At 39.5% G+C, this 15,883-nt stretch overlaps 2 protein-coding genes across 2 annotated transcripts; one reads left to right on the top strand and one right to left on the bottom strand.

Moving 5' to 3' along the window:
- The first annotated feature begins 5,245 nt into the window (after nt 1-5,245).
- On the top strand, nt 5,246-7,674 carry cd248a (CD248 molecule, endosialin a). The gene has a single exon (XM_008434989.2). It carries the CDS (start codon nt 5,408-5,410, stop codon nt 7,499-7,501), a length of 2,094 nt encoding a protein of 697 aa, XP_008433211.1. The 5' UTR covers nt 5,246-5,407; the 3' UTR covers nt 7,502-7,674.
- Nucleotides 7,675-9,815: 2,141 nt separating this feature from the next.
- znf16l (zinc finger protein 16 like) lies at nt 9,816-15,784 on the bottom strand. Its single transcript, XM_008434990.2, has 3 exons — nt 14,901-15,784; nt 14,011-14,229; nt 9,816-11,578 (listed from the first exon to the last, which is right to left on the bottom strand). Exons 1-3 carry the CDS (start codon nt 15,643-15,645, stop codon nt 10,878-10,880), a joined length of 1,665 nt encoding a protein of 554 aa, XP_008433212.1. The 5' UTR covers nt 15,646-15,784; the 3' UTR covers nt 9,816-10,877.
- Between the last annotated feature and the right edge of the window lie 99 nt (nt 15,785-15,883).

Raw genomic sequence — 15,883 nt, 5'->3', positions numbered from 1 at the left:
AAAATGGATCACAGCAAGTACGTTAATAACCTGAGGTGGCACAGACAAGGTATCTCAAACAAGTGCGCATATATTTAGGATATGATCCATATGGTCTCGATATAACAGACTTGTCATACAATCTTGAGGATTTACCCAGCGTCAAGGTGATCAACTGACCCCCATCTGCATTACTTGATGTCAGTGCTACGTCATATTGAAACCCAGCAATGCACCAGTTTGGCGCTATGAAGATTACCAGAAGTTGCCTGTGCTGCACACAACCACATTCCACCACAAAGAGAAACAAGCAGATCCAAATAAGGCAGTTAATATTAATTCAATATTTAGAGGCGTGGCCAACAGACTGAATGGCTTCCTTCACTTCACTGAAGTAAACCCAAACGGTTCTGTGCTTTAAACAAGGGAAGAACTGAACATCATTAGTGTTGCTCTCTCTCTCTCTCTCTTTTTGGTCTCATTGATTTTCTTTAAATGTTTATAACATACAAAAAATGTTTTGTGACAGAGAGGGGGATTATAATTTAAGAGGAAAAGGACATAAAAAAAAGTATTGCGTCTGATTTATGGAATGGACTGAATGATGAGTTAAAAAACGGACAAATATAAACCAGATAAAAAAAACAAACTGTTTATAAAGGAGCTTATATGTTGTACAAGATATGTTTCAAAGACCAAAAATTTAAAATGTATAAATAATTGTACATTTAAGGACAAGAATGTGAGATTTAAGTGTCATTATAAGGTGGAAATAATTTAAGTTTATCTGGTGTTTGGAGATCCAAATGTTTAAAAGTTAATGAGATTGAGAGCGACAGGAAACCATAAGATCTTGTATCTTCTAAATGTAGATAATGTAAAATTACATGTCAATAGTTTTGTTTTCTTGTTTTTACTTTGTTCAAAATAAATAAATAAATAAATAGTTGCCATGTTTAGAACGTCCTGCTGAACATCCTTAACACTCTCTGCTGTGGAAGTGTTGAGAGATTGGCGAGGAATGTGTGAGTCGGCACCGGCGGGGAAAAGAAGCGTAGCATTAAGCTACTCATCAACTGATATGTCTGTGTAGCACATCCCTCTGCAGGATGAAACACATGCTGAACAATTCTGACCAGAGTTTCACTGAGTGAAGGAAACATGAGGACAAACGTTGAATATTACCAGAGTCACCAAGACAAGATGTGGCAGTTTGCATTTGTGCTTTATCTGCTGTTATCTCGTTTTTGTAAGTGTTTTTTTTCTCTGTATGTCAATATCTCATTAGTGAGATATTTTTCAAGTTTAATATATTTTCCTCTCGGATACAGAGGCACCGCAAACGTATGTGAAAAATGCATAACAGGACAAACATGAGCTTTCCACTGCTTTCCATCACTTCTTAGACTTAAACAGGAACTTTCTGTAAGAAAAGAAGGATAAAACAATACATCCAAACTGTTTGGACTACTTTTGAGTTATTTTCATGGGATAATAAAATCATTTGACAGTTTTGATTGTGACTTCTTTCCTTTTTTTGCTGGTTGTCTGGTTAATTAAAAAGGATTTTCATCCTCAGTCCCATCTCAGCATCACACAAACATGAACACAGAGTAACAAAAACATTTTCAGTTTTATGCATCAAAGACTTAAAAATGTATAAATACATTTTCCGTGAGGTTCTTTAAAGGTATTTGCAATACATAATAATAGATAGTATTTATTGTGAGGGAACACGGTTCTTCTGTGAGGAAACTCCAAAGAAAAAAAACGTCCTTGTGTCCCCTTTGGGGCTCCGTAGAAACAGATGCCTAGTGACAAATATCCCAATTAACAGATGTGGCCGTCTAAGCTGTGAGTGAGTAGTTCATGTAATAGACTGGATGTGACCCAGTCAATGCTCTTCACAGTCAACCTGAGCTCAACCTGGCGGAGGTCAGCTGCAGGGTCCTGACTGGGACCCATCCACGCTGTCGGTGCTGTGGCTGCTGCCAAAGGCCAATCTGCTAAATCTGCTTTTACAAAATCAAAGGGTTTCTTTTCTTTTCTCTAAAAGAAAAGACAAAAGAGATTTTGTTGATCATGGTTGATTAGTAAAGGCAATAAAAAATAAGGTCAAACATCTAAAGGATGAGTACATTTTTATGGACACTGTAAAACTGAAATAAAGAATATAAACATTGTATATCAAATGGTTGTTTATTTTCAGTTGGAGGGTAAGCTTCACGTCAAGTGATTTTATTTTTATAGATGTCAGGCTCATTCCATTAGCCTTCCTGTTTATTTAACTCTTTGTTTTCTATGTGAACTCCTCCAGCTGTGGCTAATCACAGTTTTGTCTTTTTCGGTATTGTGTTTTTCTCCGGCCCGACTGTTCTGGTGCAGAAAATCTGTGGAGATTTAAGGCAAAGTATCTTTAGGCTATTATTGCTAAACTCAGATCTGTAAAAAGAATCCTAAAAATAAACTGGTGCTGAGAAATGACTGCTCCCATGGGGGACAAGGGACATAGAGTAACAACCAGTTACACTATGTCCCTTAAAATTCTTCTTGTTTGACTCATTCACTTCGACCCCCCCACCCCCTCACCACCACGTCAGCCCCCTCCCCATCTCGCCTGCCCTCTCTCTGATGGTCTAACCCCAAACTTCCTGTTTTATTTGGGGAAGGGCACGACTGGAGCATGAGAACACTTTTGGTTGAACACAGAAGAGCAACACATAGAGGGTCAATATATTAAACTATTTATAATTCATTGATGCTTTGTTAAAGTGAAATATTTTTTATATTGACTCATGTTGGTTCATTGAAGGTCTTGGAAGCATAAATTAGGCTGAGTGCACTGCAGAGGTTCGAACTGATGAGGAGGTAGAAAATACCACTAGTTAGAGCAGTTATTTTCATTTTATTTTATTTTTTTCCTGTTTTTTATTTTATTTTATTTTATTTTTTTACTTTTTTGTGCTAAGGGTCTTTATTCAACAGTAGATGGACATGAAGAAGACGTGCATCCTGGGAATCAAACGGGGGAACCACTGTGCTGAGGACTGCTGCCTCTATCTGCTCCACCACACGGGCCCCTTTATGTCTGTTTTTGCGCATTAGTGTATAATATTTTTAGTTCCTCTTATTTGCCTCTAAATTGATAGACGCAATTTGTTAGAGAAACAAACCCGCATCCAGTTTAGGAGCACACATAGTCAACTGAAAGGAAAAACAAGCCAACAACTTTTCCACAGTTACAATAATAGCTGTGTGTGTATATGTGTGTGTGTGTGTGTGTGTGTGTGTGTGTGTGTGTGTGTGTGTGTGTGTGTGTGTGTGTGTGTGTGTGTGTGAGAGAGTGAGACACACAGGGATGGGGTCTCTTTCTAACTTCCCACAGTAGCATACACCAAAAGTGTACATGTGTCTGTGCCCTTATAAGGACACAAAGACAAATCAGCCGTCATGTTGGGAGGTAGAAGTCTAGATATGAACACAAGTTAAATTTAAGTGAAACAATGTTGAATTAAAATCAAAAGAAGATTGAATTTTCAATAACCCGCTGCCAGTGTTTCTCAAACCAGTCATAGATGGTGATGGGTACGGTCAGGAAGAATCTCCTGTAGCTGTCTGTCTCAAAGCCTCTGACTGAAGATCCTTCATTGGGTTCAGTTTCAATTCAGTTTATTTGTATAGCGTCAATTCACAACAAACGTTGTCTCAGGGCACTTAACAAAGAAATCATTTCAATTCAATAACATGCATTCCAATTGTGCAATGCGATGGACTGTTGACCCCAGGGTGACCTCGCCTGTTGTCCAAAGACAGCTGGACAGCAGCACCAGTCTGCCTCTGAAAGTTCAAATATTAAACGAATTGAAGACGAGTCCTAATCTAAAAACTGGAATATACACGTTTTTGAAGTGTTTTTGTGAGCCTGCTGTTTTATCATTTTTACCTTTATTAATGAATTGAATATATTTTCAAATTTTTGAGTAATTTTAGTCCAGGTTGACTCAAAACGTGAGCTATTATTATGACAGGTTCACTTTCGAAGCTACAGAAAAGTGATAATTAGGGAGGCATGACTACTAATATCTGATATCTGATGTTCATACTGCTGTACTGGTAGCACTTACCTACATTTTATTTGATCAAGATTTTACTTGAATGTTTGATTGTCAGAATAATTAGTAGATTATTCAGTTACTAAAGTTACCGTTTACAACAGCCCTTTTCTGCACTGACCTTGTTGAAAACTTTCTCTATTTTTCCAGCCATCTTAAGAGAAACAGATCAACTGTAATCTGAGGATATTTATTTATCCACCATCAAACTCTACATCACACCCATTTATTTTCTGTGTCCACTTGTGCTTGTTTTGTGGGTGGAAACAGAGTTACTGAGAATGGAAACCGATGGATAACCTCACGTCTTAAGTCAACTGAAAACGGCTCATTAAACTAACATGCATGTCTTCTGACTGTGAGAGGAAGCAGAAGAAAACACAAGAAGTCCAAGTATTAGACTCCCTGTGTGTATTTCCTATCAGAGGAGTTAATCTCACATACCATGACTTACAGAAGTATTCATGTGGGTAAACTTACATATGAATACTGGGTATTTATTGGGATTTTATCCAATAAACCAAAAACAAAGTAAAGTATTGTGAACTCACAAAGGCAGTGACTAGAATTTTAATCAAGGACTTGACTGCAAAAGAGTTACAGTGAAGTCAGTGGACTCACACTAATAAGATGCTTGACACTGCAGGAAGAATGTTTGTTTGCATGACTAAAGGTAAAAAAGACTTGACCTCAGGCATGATCAGAAATCCAGAAGAAGAAGAAAATATCTGCTGAATTCATGGAAGGAATTCGTTCTTATTGCAGAGTAAGTGCATCAGAGTAAATCTTTTGCTTTTACATGTCCCAATAGAAGGTGTTTGTGCGTGTGCGTGTGCTTGTACAGGCAAATAGTTGAAGAGTAAATGTATCCATGAACAGGGTTTATGAAAACCATATGACATACTCTCCAAAAGAAAGCATTCCATCGTTTGCTGCTCCTCCCCCCACTCTAGCACAAAGTCACATCGTGTAATCCCTCTCACTCCCCCCAGCACACACATAAACACACACATCCACATACCCCACCCTACCCCACAGAGACACCACTTGCACTTCTTTCAAAAATAAATCATTTTTGCCTCAATTTCCCTCCTCTCTGCTCTCTTGCCCAGCCTCTCTAAGTCAATGGTTCCAGCCCCCTTTGCTATTATTCCCTCCCTTTGTGCTTTCTGGAATCGTGGGACAGTTTGCATGATCCCAGTGCCTGTGAAGATACGCTTAAGCACAGCAGAGTAAAGAGTACATGCAGACTGGACAAAAAAAGTCAAGTCAGGGACTGATGTACACTGGAAGAAGATATCCACAAGAGAAAAATAATGGGGTTTCTGTTCTTTAGTTCTGCTATTTTTCTCATGTCTTCTGTGCTCTTTGGATTTTCTTCAGTCCTAAGCCAGGACCTGAGAGAAAGAGATGCATTTTGTAATGCAGAAGGCTGCTTTGTGATTTACTTTGAAAGTAAAATCTTCCTAGACTCATGGAGGTCCTGCAAAGACAAAGGTGGAAATTTGGCTACCATCAAGCGCAAAGAGGAGGCCAACGCTATTGCCACACTTTTCTCCACTGTGGACTTGCGGTCGTCACGTACCAAGGTCAAAGTGTGGATTGGCTTGCAACGTCAACCTCGTCAGTGCAACTCAAATTCACTAAGGGGTTTCTCTTGGACAACAGGCGATCAAGACACAGAATATACCAACTGGCAAACAGAGGACTCTCCTGATATGTGTTTGGTATCTCTCTGTGTGTCTTTTGACTACAACACACTACAACACAGTGATAACTTCAAATGGATTCATGGTTCATGCTCTATCCCTGCTGATGGATATCTTTGCCACTTTGCTTACAACGGAATGTGTTTGCCGTTGTCAAGTGAGGGTTCAGGAGTTGTCCTTTATACAACACCTTTTAACCTAATGAGCACAACCCTAACCCATCTACCAGTCGGATCTGTTGCTAATTTACGATGCCTCACAAATGCCAATCAGAAAGTTCAATGTGTAAAGGGGACAAAGGATGGTTCAGTAGGGTGGTCTCCTGAACCGCTATTTTGCTCAAATCCCTCAATTACATTCCAGTTGTGTGAGCAGGGTAATGGTGGATGTGAACATTTCTGCACACAAGTCGGTGGTCAGATGTCCTGTGGCTGTGCAAAGGGTTTTCGTCTCAGATATGACGGACAGACCTGTGAGCCTGACTTTTGTCAAGAAGACCCCTGTGAGTTTGAGTGCTTGCCTCTTTCAGACAGCTACCGCTGTGCCTGCCCTGATGGATACATGCTTGCCCAAGATGAACATGCTTGTCTAGATGTAGATGAGTGTCTTCAGTCTCCTTGTGAGCAGAGATGTACAAATTCACCAGGGACATTTGAATGTCAGTGTCTGGAGGGTTATTTCATCAATGAAACAGAGGAATGTGAGGACATAGATGAGTGCTCGGATAACGTATGCCAACATGCTTGTGAAAACATTCTAGGCTCCTATACCTGCCACTGTCATCTGGGTTATACAGTTGATAGAGAAAACCCCACAAAATGCCTAGATGATGATGAGTGTCAGATTCCTGGGACATGCGAGCAAATGTGTGTGAATTATATGGGTGGTTTTCAGTGCTTCTGTAAGTATGGCTATGAACTTTCGTCTGATCAGTCAACATGTCAGAAAATAGGGGACAATCAGGTTGGATCTACCATTCCTCCCTTTCCTCATGTTGGACATATTGAGCCAACCACCGATCACTGGCCAGGAAATCAGGAGCAACCTCTGGACTGGCTGACCAATCCATCAACAGCCTCCAAACCTGAGGAAATGTGGGATACCAGTGTCTCACTGGACGAACCCAGGACTAGCTGGGACGACTTGTATGGAGATTATGAACAGGAAACTACAGGAACTATACCATTCCTTTCCACATCTACAGTCTCAGAGGGAGCTTGGAATTGGTGGCCATCGTTTTCTACTTCCACTCAAAGTTTGGACAATCCACATACAGATTCAGACGTAAAAAAAGAAGCAGAGCAGGAAAAGTTCTCTCCCCATGATTACCCCCAGCTCCCTGGGCAGGAGTCTGTAAAGGAGGAAAAGAATTATGAGGAAATTACACACTCTCAAGACCTTGCTGTTCCCACACCGAAGCCACTCCCCCCATTCCTGAATGGGGGTGGTGGAAGTGGGGACAACCTGGATTCTGTCCAAGACGACAGGGAGCATAAACAGAGCAACACTGGGCTCCTGGTTGGCCTGCTGGTGCCCATCTGCATCTTCATCGTGGTGATGGTGGCATTGGGTATTTTCTACTGCACTCATTGTGGCGTGAAGCCAAGAAACAAGAATGCCACCGAGTGCTACCACTGGATATCTGGTGCACATGACAAACAGGGGGCACCCGGGCCCTCAGGGGACAAGGCCACCGTTTAGATCATGAAGACAGAAACTGAGATTTAAACTGAGAGACAGTTTTAGTCATAGACAATGAAAAACCAAGTGGGCAACATTTTAAGTGCAGTAATATCTGTGACTGTGGAAATGAAAACTTTTTGATTGTATTGCTGTGCTTAAAGACATATGGTAAAGTAACAAAAAAATTGACAGTGTTTAGTACGTTTCTGATTGCCAAAACAGACATATTAAGATTTCAAAAGATAATTAGGAACATTTCTATTATAACAGCTTTTTAAAAAAAAATCTACATATATAATTTAAATGGAACAGTTCATATTAATGAACATACAGTGTTATATATTGGTTGCTAATAAATCACTGTAATGCAGACCTCTACAAGAGAGCTGTCCTGCCAACAACCATCACCATCTTCAATAACTCTTTGAAGAATCCAAATTAATGAGTTACAATAACATCTAATCTCCCTTTGGGATTAATAAAGTATTTTTGAATTTGAATTTAATGCTAATTTTCAGCACATAAAACAAACAACACAAGATACAAACATTCATAAGAAATACAGTAAAACAAACAAAAAACTATATGCAGTCGGAAAACTTATTTTAAGATCCATGTATCAAAAAAAATCATGTTTTTTTAATATTTACAAAACTGTCACTAGGTAACTAAAACACAAAATTCCTTTTTGCATTTTAATAAAAGCAAACAGTTATTATAGCAGCTGAGATCTGATACTGCAGTTATTGAAAATAGTGACCTTGTATTTTATCTTTCTGAGATGCTTGACTTTGCTTGAATTTTTTTCAGTATTTATGTTTATTTCAAGTTGGTTTCAAATACACTGTAAATACCTTTACAGAAGGATATTTTTTCATATGAAGAGCACTTCTTTTTTTGACTTTAAGATGACAATGTTTCAATGGGGCGATATGATGCTTGTATTGTACCTTTTTTACCTTTTTTAAAGATTTAGCAATTTTGATTGATTTTTACAATTATTTTGTGAAATTTTGAAATAATTGCAGCTGTCTGCAAATTTTTTAAATGCAGTTTTTTAATGTTGCTGTACATGTTCTGTAACAAAGATCATTGTAGTTAAATATCATTCTAAAATTACAACTGACTCTTGTTTAATTTTTTTCCCTTGCTGATAAATTGTAAAAAAAAACATTAGTAATCTTCTCACTGTTCCATGTTGATAATTAATACAATCAAAACGGTTTGTTGTAAAACTGAGATTTTTGAGCCGTAGATCAACTTTTTAATAAAGATACTGTACAAAGTACAGCATTATACCAAAAACCCCTGACCGTACTTTACTGGTTACCATAGGGACTCTCTTATAATGCAGTTTTTAGTTTATTTATTCACAACATAATATGCGTTTCAAGGCGTTTTACAAAAAAAAAAAGTAAATTCAATCTAATAATACAGATAGATTCCAATTGAAGAAGAAAGAAAGAAACGTCCAGCAGAACCTGGCTCAGCGTGAATGGCAACCTGCCACGGCTCACTGGAGAGTTGAGAACACAGAGCGTACACACACAGAGCGTACACACACAGAGCGTACACACACAGAACGACACGCCAGATGTAGATTCTGTGAAGAGCAAAAACTGGGAGAGAATAAAGGTAAAAACTGAAATAACAGAATATGATACCAAATAGGAGAGGAGGAGGAGAACGTAGCCGAGTAAAGAAAAGTCGTTAAGACTACGACTAAAACAGCAGAACTACAGAGGAAGATTAGGATAACTTAAGCCAGTCAAACTATAAGCTTTATCAAAAAGGAACATTTTAAGCTTAGTCTATTCAGAGTGTCTGCCTTGCAAACTGAAACATGGAGCTGTGAGAATATGAGAATCTGTCTCACATTCTACGTTTTGAAGTTCTAGGAGCCATCAGTAAACCTGCAGTCTGAATGAAGTGATCTGTTAGGAGCACATGGAGCAATAAGACCTCTGGTGTCTGATGGAGCTTGAATCTAAACAGAGGAAGGCTAATAATACCAGAGTTGTTTTTTTAATCATATTGCATTTGACTGGTGTCAATGTAGACAATGCCACACTGCTCACAAAGGCCAGGTAGTGATGATTAGATATGCATCATATTGGCCTCATGGTGTTAAAATGTAAACAGCATAATAAGGACTATTAAAACATCAACAGTGATTGAACTATGAAATATAAGGTTGATTCCTGGAGCAAACATTTTGCCATATGTAGATACCCGTATAGTTATAGATCACACGTTAAACATAATGCAAGTTTTATTTTTCTTAAAACATTTTATATCATATATTGAATATTCAGCCTTATCACTGCCATCAATGGATTCTCAAAGTTTATTATAAACTGTTCCTTGAATGAATAAAAAACTGCTGTATCCTGTAACAGTCCTTTTGAGACATTTAGTGCACAAGAACAAACTAATAATTCCAAAAGTAACATCCCTAACCCTGTCACAGTAATAAAACCCACATATGAACTAAAACTGGTTAAAGTTTAATGGCATCCAATAAGATTAGGATACTTTGGGCTCAGCAACATACATGTCAGTAAATGCAAGACTGGCTTTTATGTTATGCCTCCGTCTTCCTCCACGGAGCCCAAAGGAAATAATTTCTCCTCTTCTGTTAACCTTCTGCTTCTAAATAATACTGGAAACTGCAGCAACAGGATCAGGCTTGGAACTGAAGTTGTAGTCTTCAACATGAACACGTGTGACCTGTGTGAATTCATCAGACGGCTTTATGGTTCAGTTCAATGTGGTGCATAAAGACAAACAAGACTTTCACTTTTCAGGAGGAAACGAGCATGGTCAGTCATTTGTCAGCATGTTTAAATAAGGGAACCTTTTACTAACATTTTACAAGCAATTCTAAAACATACAACTGCAATCAACACTGTATTAAAATACAAACACGCGGAATGTCATCAATGTCAATGATCATGCCAGGTTTTTCTGCTCTTAAGCCAATTCACAAGGTGGAATAAATCTATAAATATATTTTAATTAAATCTGCTATTTCACATGGATATGTCACAAGTAATATATTGTCAAAAATAATTACAGTTAAATGCATACAGTCCAAAAACCTTCAACCTTTAATGTTAATGGGCGTATTCCATGGACTAGAGCATCAGGAGAAAACCTATAAAACAAGTGACGTGTTAAGTCCCTGAGAACATTGCTACTGCTCAAAAATGAACCAGGAAGCATTAGAAAACATGTGCCGAGATGCTTTATGATCATCTTTAGTCATATTTTCCACATAACTAGTGTGTTTTACTGTCACAAAATGCTCAAAGTAACAGAAAAGGTTCTCAGGATCTCACTTGTTTCTACTTCATCTTTTATGACTCTTACGATCAGTGTACTTTCAAGGCGGTTATGGTGCTGGAGAGCACCGGTGACTCTTATATGTACCTAGATGGCGGAAGCAGCGTCCACATTGCTGACAACAGTAAGGAGTAGCCCCACTGTGGATCCTCTGGTGGGTGTACAGATTTCCTAGCTCTTTGAAGCATCGGCCACACTCGGGGCAGGCATACGGACTCTCACCAGTGTGGACCCTCTGGTGTCGTTTGAGCCCAGAAAGCACAGAGAAACCTTTCCCACACTGCGGACATGGGAAAGGACTCTGGGCGCCGCTGTGCACCAACCTGTGACTTTTTAATCGGGCGGCATGGCGAAACCTCTCGCCACATTCTGGACACATGAAAGGTTTTTCTCCAGTGTGGATACGCTGGTGTTGCCTCAGGTTGCCAAGGTAGTTAAAGTGACGGCCGCAGTCCCCACATTCGTACCCCCCTTCAGTTTTAATCTCCTTTTTCGCAGGTCCTCCTCCAGCGCCAACGCCGGAGCTCACTCCCGGACTGCCCTCACTGGTCCCCTTCTCAACGCTGACAGAATCACTGCTGCCATCTTCCCCAGCGGGTCCAGCAGAGGAGATGAACTTTTGGGCCCTGGCGGCTGATGCGTCGTCAGCCTCTGGGTGTATGAGTTTGATGTGATCCTCCAGAAACACGGAGTCGGGGCAAAAGGTTCCGCAAAGTGAACAGATGTAGGTGTGGCTGGTAAACTGTTGGCCTGAAAGATAAGCAAACATAATTCGGTTAAATACATACTTGGGTGCACGTATGTGACAACGGGGTACTTATTATCCACCAGACAAAAGGAAAAAGACTGGACTGCTGCTCTATAAGCTCTCCTCTTAGAGAATGTGGCGACCAGGAAAGCAGAGATACCGTCATACTAGGTTTCATGGGAATATTTCTAAATGACAACTTAAGTTTAAAACACGTTACATGACATAAACAGGTGTGTAGTTTACACTTTAATTAGTAACTGCTAAGTCTGTTTTTATGGCTCAATATGAATTCATATTCCTGTAGTCTTCCCTTCATCCCGTATAGACATGACTTTTCACTGTGAGACTGACACATGCAGGGCTTATTCCCATCAATTTACATATGTAAATAAATGAGTAACAGATACAGCTTTGATTTCAGTAACCTCTCTCCTTTGACTTTACTTTTACAGTACATTTTTTCACACCAATGCAGCTACAAAAACGTCGTTTTACCAACACGTTTCGAAAGGCTGGACTGCTGTGTGATGAAGAGGACGGCACAAACTCAAGAGCGAAGCTGTCATGAGACAAAAGTGACATTGAGAGCAACAAATAAAGAGAGACTAAGGAAGAGTGTGTGGCTGTTCATTTCCAACACTGAAGCAGAATACGTGGTTCACTTTTCCTTTTTTTAAGCACTAGTGTGTATTTCATTAGAAATAAGAAAAAAATCTTTGTGTGTTACAACATGGACACCTGTGTTGCTTATAGGTTTATACTGCAGTATTAAGCGAACATACAGAGCAGTTCCCTTTCCACACCTGAGTCAGTGTGGTCAGAAGTAAAACTGATCAGTTTGATGCCTCTTCTCCAGTTCGTCTCTTCCGTTTTAACTCCTTCCTCGCCCCGTACAAACCAACCTCTCACTGCTTTCAGTCCAGACTTTTCACATCACGATCCACTTTTCATCACCGAATCAGGAAGTCAAGCTACTCGCTACTGATTCTCCAGTCATCTCCGACAGGCATCTCTCCTGAACGTTGTTCCTCCCATTCTTTCCATATAGAAGTCGCTTCTTCAGCATCCAGCCGGGGCATCTCAGAATGTTCGAGCTTTATGCTGCTGGCCATCCCTCACTACACTGATACTGAAGATGTCCAATGCAGAGCAGCATGATTTAGAAAATTCCACAGGAAAGCCATCTATCCCTGGAGCTTTACCTCTTTCCCATGCTCAGCAGCGCCTCCTGCAGTCCTTGTAAGGTTAGAGCATGCTCCAAAAAAGGATTACCTCGTTCTGAAATCTTTGGCAAGTCATTATGGAACTCCTCCGTCACCAGAATCTTCTCTAAACTCACTGACACACAACTTAAAAAATAAAATAAAAATATTTCAGTGCATTCTGTAAACTCTTTTCCATCTTCAGATTGAAAACAATGAATGAGGGAATTCACTGCATTATCTCAGATTCATCACTGCTTTACATAAACAGACATTTCAGAATTCTCTACTGATTCCACAAAAAAAAAATCCTTTCTTAAAACAACCATCATTTAATAAAACAGCATTAAAGTGCCAAAATGCACTTTTAGGTCTTAATTTGTTTATAAAAACATTTCCTGTGATCATATAATGATCAGAAAAGCCCAGCATACATAAAGTACATGATCTAAATATTTGTAAATGACCGTGCAGTAAAACCAGTCTGGTCTTACTGGTCAGTAAAACCAGTCTGGTCTTACTAAAGAAATGTAATTCCCTTTACAATGAGCCTGCTGTGGAATAAGGCCCATGTGAAATTTCCTGCATCCCTAGTTTTAATACAGAAGGACATATTAAGTATTTAACTAGATGTGGGTAATATGGACCTCTTAATTTCCCGATAATAATCTGACAAAATAATTTTTCCTTCTTTTTTTACTGCAAAGAATGTGTCAAAGTCAAAGCATGCTATAATCTGTGATGTACATCTCCTACCTTTATATTTAAATTAATAGGGACTTCAGAAGGTAAATACAAACAACTAGAAGGAAAATCTTCCCAAAGTAAAATGAGGCCTTAAAGGCAATTACAAATTCTGATATTATTTAAAATATATATATATATATCATTATTACTATGTTCTTCTTGTTCTTTCTTTAAAGAGTCTGGGGGAAGGTTGTTTTACTTTTTGTCACCTCACCACTGAAAATTTCCCTAAAATCTTGTAGTATTTTTGGTCATATTACATAACCTGAGGGGAAGAAAAGCAATTTAAAAAATCAATGCAGTGGTAATATGATCATTTTCTCTCTAGAAAAAGAAAAGGTTAAACACTTTATAATAGAGCCAGAATAAATATCATTATGCCACCACCTGCAAAAACTTGAGAAATGCGAGTATTTGGTTGTATAATCCTTAAAAATATTATATAACAATTTGTTTATCAGCAGTGAGCGTCTGTTTCCCACCCGTCTCTGGCCCGTCTGTGCCGTCCTCCAGCGGAGCCCCTTCCGTCCCTGGAGAGCCGTGGGGTTTGGTGGAGCAGTCCGAGAGCTGGACGTGTGAGAAACAGACCTGGGTTTGCTTCTGTCCGTCACCTCCGTCCCTCCTGGACGACTCGTCAGTGTGGTGGTCATCATCCTCAAGAACAGCGGCCCTGGCGTTTTCACAGTCTGGCTGCTTCATGTCTACGAGGAAAGAATTTGTAAAGCCTTATGATGGGTAAGACATAATTCTATGAAAAAGCATAACGAGTGAGTTCTTCTGTTTTTGCTCTTCTTGTGGCACGTAACATTGTGACAATGTTTCAGCCTGTCAAGCTATTTTTAATATAAGCCCAAAATGATCTGAGTAAATTCAAAATGCACTTTTCAAATTACTTAAGTTGCAACATTATCTTACCTAATATAGGTTTAATAGTTTCCATACCAGTAGTCAAAATGTGTCATATCACTGCTGTCTGGTTGAGTAAATAAATAATCATAGTGCAGTGAGAAGAACACAATGTTTCAGCTTGTCAAGCTATTTTTAATATAAGACCAAAATGATCTGAATAAATTCAAAATGCACTGTGTGGAAGAATTAAATTATAACAGGTCTACTAGTATTTCCTGATTTAGAAGGAAAAAAATGCAGTTCATTGGCACCAAAACAACAAAAAATAAATAAATCTCATAATGATCGATATTTTCAGCAGAAGGAAGATTATTAGTTCCTTTGCTTGCGAAAATATAGACCAATCCTAGTTAATAACATTGCAGACTTGATATATTCTACATAAATTGCAATAAATGCTAGGACTTTTATTATTTCCCCATCAGTTGCAATCTAAGAAGCCTTTACCATTCTGTTCGTTTACCTTTCAGCTCTGAAGAATATGCCGCTGGTGCTATCCATTCATAGTCGTACATCCGTTTGCCGCCGATGGGAGGCATGCTGAAGATGTAATCTGAAGTGGAGTCTGGGTCTCCATGCACCGGCCCTGAAGCTTCCACCCTGCTGTCTGACCACAGGCTCAGAGGCTGGATTTCCGGTTCTTCGTCAACCTCTTTTTCCCCTCTGGCTTGGCTGACCAGTTCCGAGTCCATTTCACCACAACCCTTCGAGTTTTTATCTTTCATCAAATAGTCACAAATAGCATCTATATTTTCCCTTTTCACCTCGGGGATAACAGATTTGGCTCTCCTGGGATCGATGCTACTACCATGCTTGGACCCCAGGTTGAAAGGGATTTTCATGAAGCCAGATTCTGTGGTCGGCTCCAGGGTCGTAAAGGCATCTCTTCCATCCCTCTGAACCACCTCGAGCTTAGCTTTCAACTTTTCAATCTCCTTATTTTTCTCGCGCAGCTCCATCTTAAGGACTTGTATCCGGATACTGACCACTCGTCGGATCTCCACCTGAGCTGTCTCCAGCACCACGGCGATGTTTCGCTTCAGGTGCTCCGTGATGTCGCTGACCGAGCACAAGAGCTCCTCTTCGCGTTCCAGCTCGAGACAATCATCGTCAGCTCCGTCTGCTGTCCCGGCGAGGTCCATGAATGCGCCGTAGAATTCAGGAGAACGTTTTGTTTCCAGAAAACTGGGGTTTCTTTTGCGACTCATAGATGACCGTCAGCAGCGCTTTTAGCTGAAAGCTACCCTGTGAGCTAACTCGGTGATGCTGACCATAGGCTGATGTGGTGGATGTGACGTCATTTTTTAATCATAACAACAGTCTTCTTCATGATTTTGTTGTTAGCGGTTGACAAGAAACGTTACCGCCACCTACTGGTATGGAGTGTGGTTCATGAGGATTTAATCTATACTCTAAAAAAGTATAATAATCTGACAATATATATAT

Source organism: Poecilia reticulata, linkage group LG18, assembly GCF_000633615.1.
Source record: "Poecilia reticulata strain Guanapo linkage group LG18, Guppy_female_1.0+MT, whole genome shotgun sequence".
Taxonomy (NCBI): Eukaryota; Metazoa; Chordata; class Actinopteri; order Cyprinodontiformes; family Poeciliidae; genus Poecilia; species Poecilia reticulata.
This window is presented reverse-complemented; position numbering and strand designations above follow the sequence as displayed.